At 39.3% G+C, this 2,954-nt stretch overlaps 1 protein-coding gene across 1 annotated transcript; it reads left to right on the top strand.

Moving 5' to 3' along the window:
• The first annotated feature begins 419 nt into the window (after positions 1 to 419).
• LOC124231463 (keratin-associated protein 21-1-like) lies at positions 420 to 1,064 on the top strand. Its single transcript, XM_046648264.1, has one exon. It carries the CDS (start codon positions 466 to 468, stop codon positions 778 to 780), a length of 315 nt encoding a protein of 104 aa, XP_046504220.1. The 5' UTR covers positions 420 to 465; the 3' UTR covers positions 781 to 1,064.
• The last annotated feature ends 1,890 nt before the right edge of the window (positions 1,065 to 2,954 follow it).

Here is a 2,954-nt window from a genome sequence, read left to right as displayed (position 1 = left end):
CAATGCTTCAAGAAAGGAGATGGGAGTATTTCTTTCCCTATGGGCCAAGGCAGACATTTTAGGAAAGAGTAGCGACAAAAAGGACAAAATTTTCCTATAACTCCCCACAACATAGTTGTGTGAGGTAGCTATTTAATAATAGAAGGGTTTGAAAATGGGTATCAGTTTTACATTTGGGCACATGATTCTATTGAGACAATTCTTTGGCAGAGTAAATGTAAATGATGCTCTTTAATTGAAACTGGAGACTGTAAAATAATGAGCTCATTTTAAGCAAACCATTGTTAATGATTGTCAACAGCAACTGGCACATACAAGTTGTTTACATATTTTGTGGCTAAGTCAGGGATGAATGGTATGCTCTGCCAATTACTGACAGTATATAAAGGGCCAGGAGAAGTAGAAGACACACACACTTCAGAAACCTCCTCTTGCAACCCGCCTGAATTCTCTTCTCCTGACAACATGTGTTGCAACTACTATGGCAACTCCTGTAGCTATGGCTGCACATATGGCTATGGCTGTGGATTTGGCCCCCATTATGGCTGCAGTTATGGGACCGGCTATGGTTGTGGATACAGCCCCCTCTATGGCTGTGGTTATGGAACCAGATATGGCTGCGGATATGGCTGTGGATATAGCCCCCGTTATGGCTGTAGTTATGGAACTGGATATGGCTGTGGTTATGGCTCCAGCTATGGCTGTGGATACAGCTCTGGCTCTGGCTACTGTGGCTACAGGCCACTTTGCTATAGAAGATGTTATTCTTCTTGCTGTTAGAACATCACTATCCAAGCCTCCTTTACTTCTAAAATGACATGTCCAAAGATAGGTTGATATAGGGATCTGCACCCCTGACTTCTATATCCAGGAAATTACATGCTTGCTGGGGGCTTTGATGTCCAACTACCCATTTTTATAATGCCATCATTGTGGTCCCAGGCTCTGATGTATCATCTGACTATTTTCCAAATATTAGCCTTTATCCTTTAGTCTGTGATCTCTGTTATGTCTGTCTTGATGGTTCCAACATCCTACAGTGTGGCAAGTCATCTGTTCTTAATAAAAACAGATCTTTGTTTGTAACAATTCTCTGTGTACTTGTTTGTGAATTACTCCTGGTTGAGATCTTATGGCCTCTTTTGAAAATTGGACTAAAAATAGGTTGCCTGAACTTGGGTTTTTCCTTGATAAAATACAGACATTTACTCTTATACTGATATCGTAAATAATGTGTTCTTCACCTCTTTCTTGTGTTCCACATGCTCAGACACTCACCTACCCAACCATGAGTCACAGAGTATTTCAGAACTGTGTTGTGGAAATTGTATGTTTCTAGAATGGAGCTGGAGGGGAAAAAAGGGGGAGGATTGACACCTATTCAGGAGGTTATGACAAAAATCTGAGGGAGAGGAGAGTTGGCTGAGTTCCTAAAGAATTACTGGAATGAAAGAGAGAATTTCCAGGGTTAATGAGATATTAGAAGCAGACTCACATGTTAAGCACATGAGTAATAAAAAACTAAGAAAAGGATAAGTTAGAAGAATAATATTCTGTCATAGCATCTGCATTTGATGGAAGTGCAAATAGATTTGTTTCTGTATGTTGAGGTTATGGAAATTGATTTAAGTCACTTAATTGACAAATATTTCTGAATATTGTTGAAAAGGAACCATGCTAGACATTGAAGACACAGTAGGAAAATTATAGATATCTTTCCCGCTCTCAGAGTATTTCTATTGCAGAAGATGAAGATAAAAAAAAAAAAAGTAAAGAACAATTAAGATAAATTCAGACAGTTTATTGCTATGCAGGGAATAAAAGAGCTTAATGGGAAATAGAGTAAGGGCTGACGTTTTGGAGAGATAGGTTAGAAAGGTATTTTGAGGTTGTGATAAATGATCTGATGCCATTTGCTAAGAAGACCAGAATGGACAGTGGCAAGTATAAAAGGGGAAGAGAAGTTTATTAGGTTTTGGGTATGATCAGGGGGTGCCACATTTTCCACTGGAAAAGAGCAAGGTCTAGTGCCTCAGTGAGACAGATATAAAAATGGCATTAAAATTTCTGGTCTGCTTTCTGCATCGGGGAGCCTACTACTTTGTTGGGTTCTGACTTTACTGTCCTTCCCTCGTCTAACCTTCCAACCCCTAACATTTAGATCCTACAACAGACAGAGCCTTTTAGATTCAGTTCTAACCAGCAGTGATAAATGTGTCACTGTCTCATCTCCAGGACAGCAGTTACTGCAAAAACTCTGACTCTGAGGTCCTTGGAGCTAGGAGACCCCACAAAATGGCCAATTCCAAGGAAGATGGCCCTGCCATCAAAACGATCCCTGAAGTGAGGTTATTCCCAGGGCATAATTTGTCCAACTGATGAAGAAACAGGAGTTCTCTTGAGGGCAGGACAATTTTCACAGCTGGAACATTTGTAAGTCAGATCTGAGGACTGACTGTGCTCTGAGTAACTCTGAGGTTAGCCTTACAAACAGGGGAAGGGAATTCTTATCATCATAGCTCCTTAAAAATCTAGCTTATTGTTTCATTATGTTTCTTGTCATTGAAGGCATTCTGAAAAATGGAAGAGTATTACTTACTAACCACTTATAAGATAATTTATATATCCTGAAAAGGGTTTTAAGAAACTGTTTAGCATATTTTCAAAATCTGAAATGTTGTAACTCTTAGTGAAAGAAAATTTGGGAGTTTCAGCTTCAGTGAAATGAGAAAATGGTGATAATTTTAAGAGAGACAGGGCTGATAAAATTAGAGAAAGTTTGCACATGTGCATGTGTGCACGTGTGGCATGGATTGATGAAGGCTGGCAAAAACGAACATTTGGCTTCACATGTCAAATCACACTGTGGAGGAAATGGAACAAAATTGATGTAAGTGAGTACTTTTCATAGGACATGATTTAAGCTTTAAATCTCCTTCATGAGGAAACACAAA

The sequence above is a fragment of the Equus quagga genome, chromosome 21 (genome assembly GCF_021613505.1).
Source record: "Equus quagga isolate Etosha38 chromosome 21, UCLA_HA_Equagga_1.0, whole genome shotgun sequence".
NCBI classification, from domain to species: domain Eukaryota; kingdom Metazoa; phylum Chordata; class Mammalia; order Perissodactyla; family Equidae; genus Equus; species Equus quagga.
This window is presented reverse-complemented; position numbering and strand designations above follow the sequence as displayed.

Coding starts and splice junctions, on each gene's coding strand:
- LOC124231463 (XM_046648264.1), top strand. CDS start 466: ATGTGTTGCAACTACTATGGCAACTCCTGTAGCTATGGCTGCACATAT.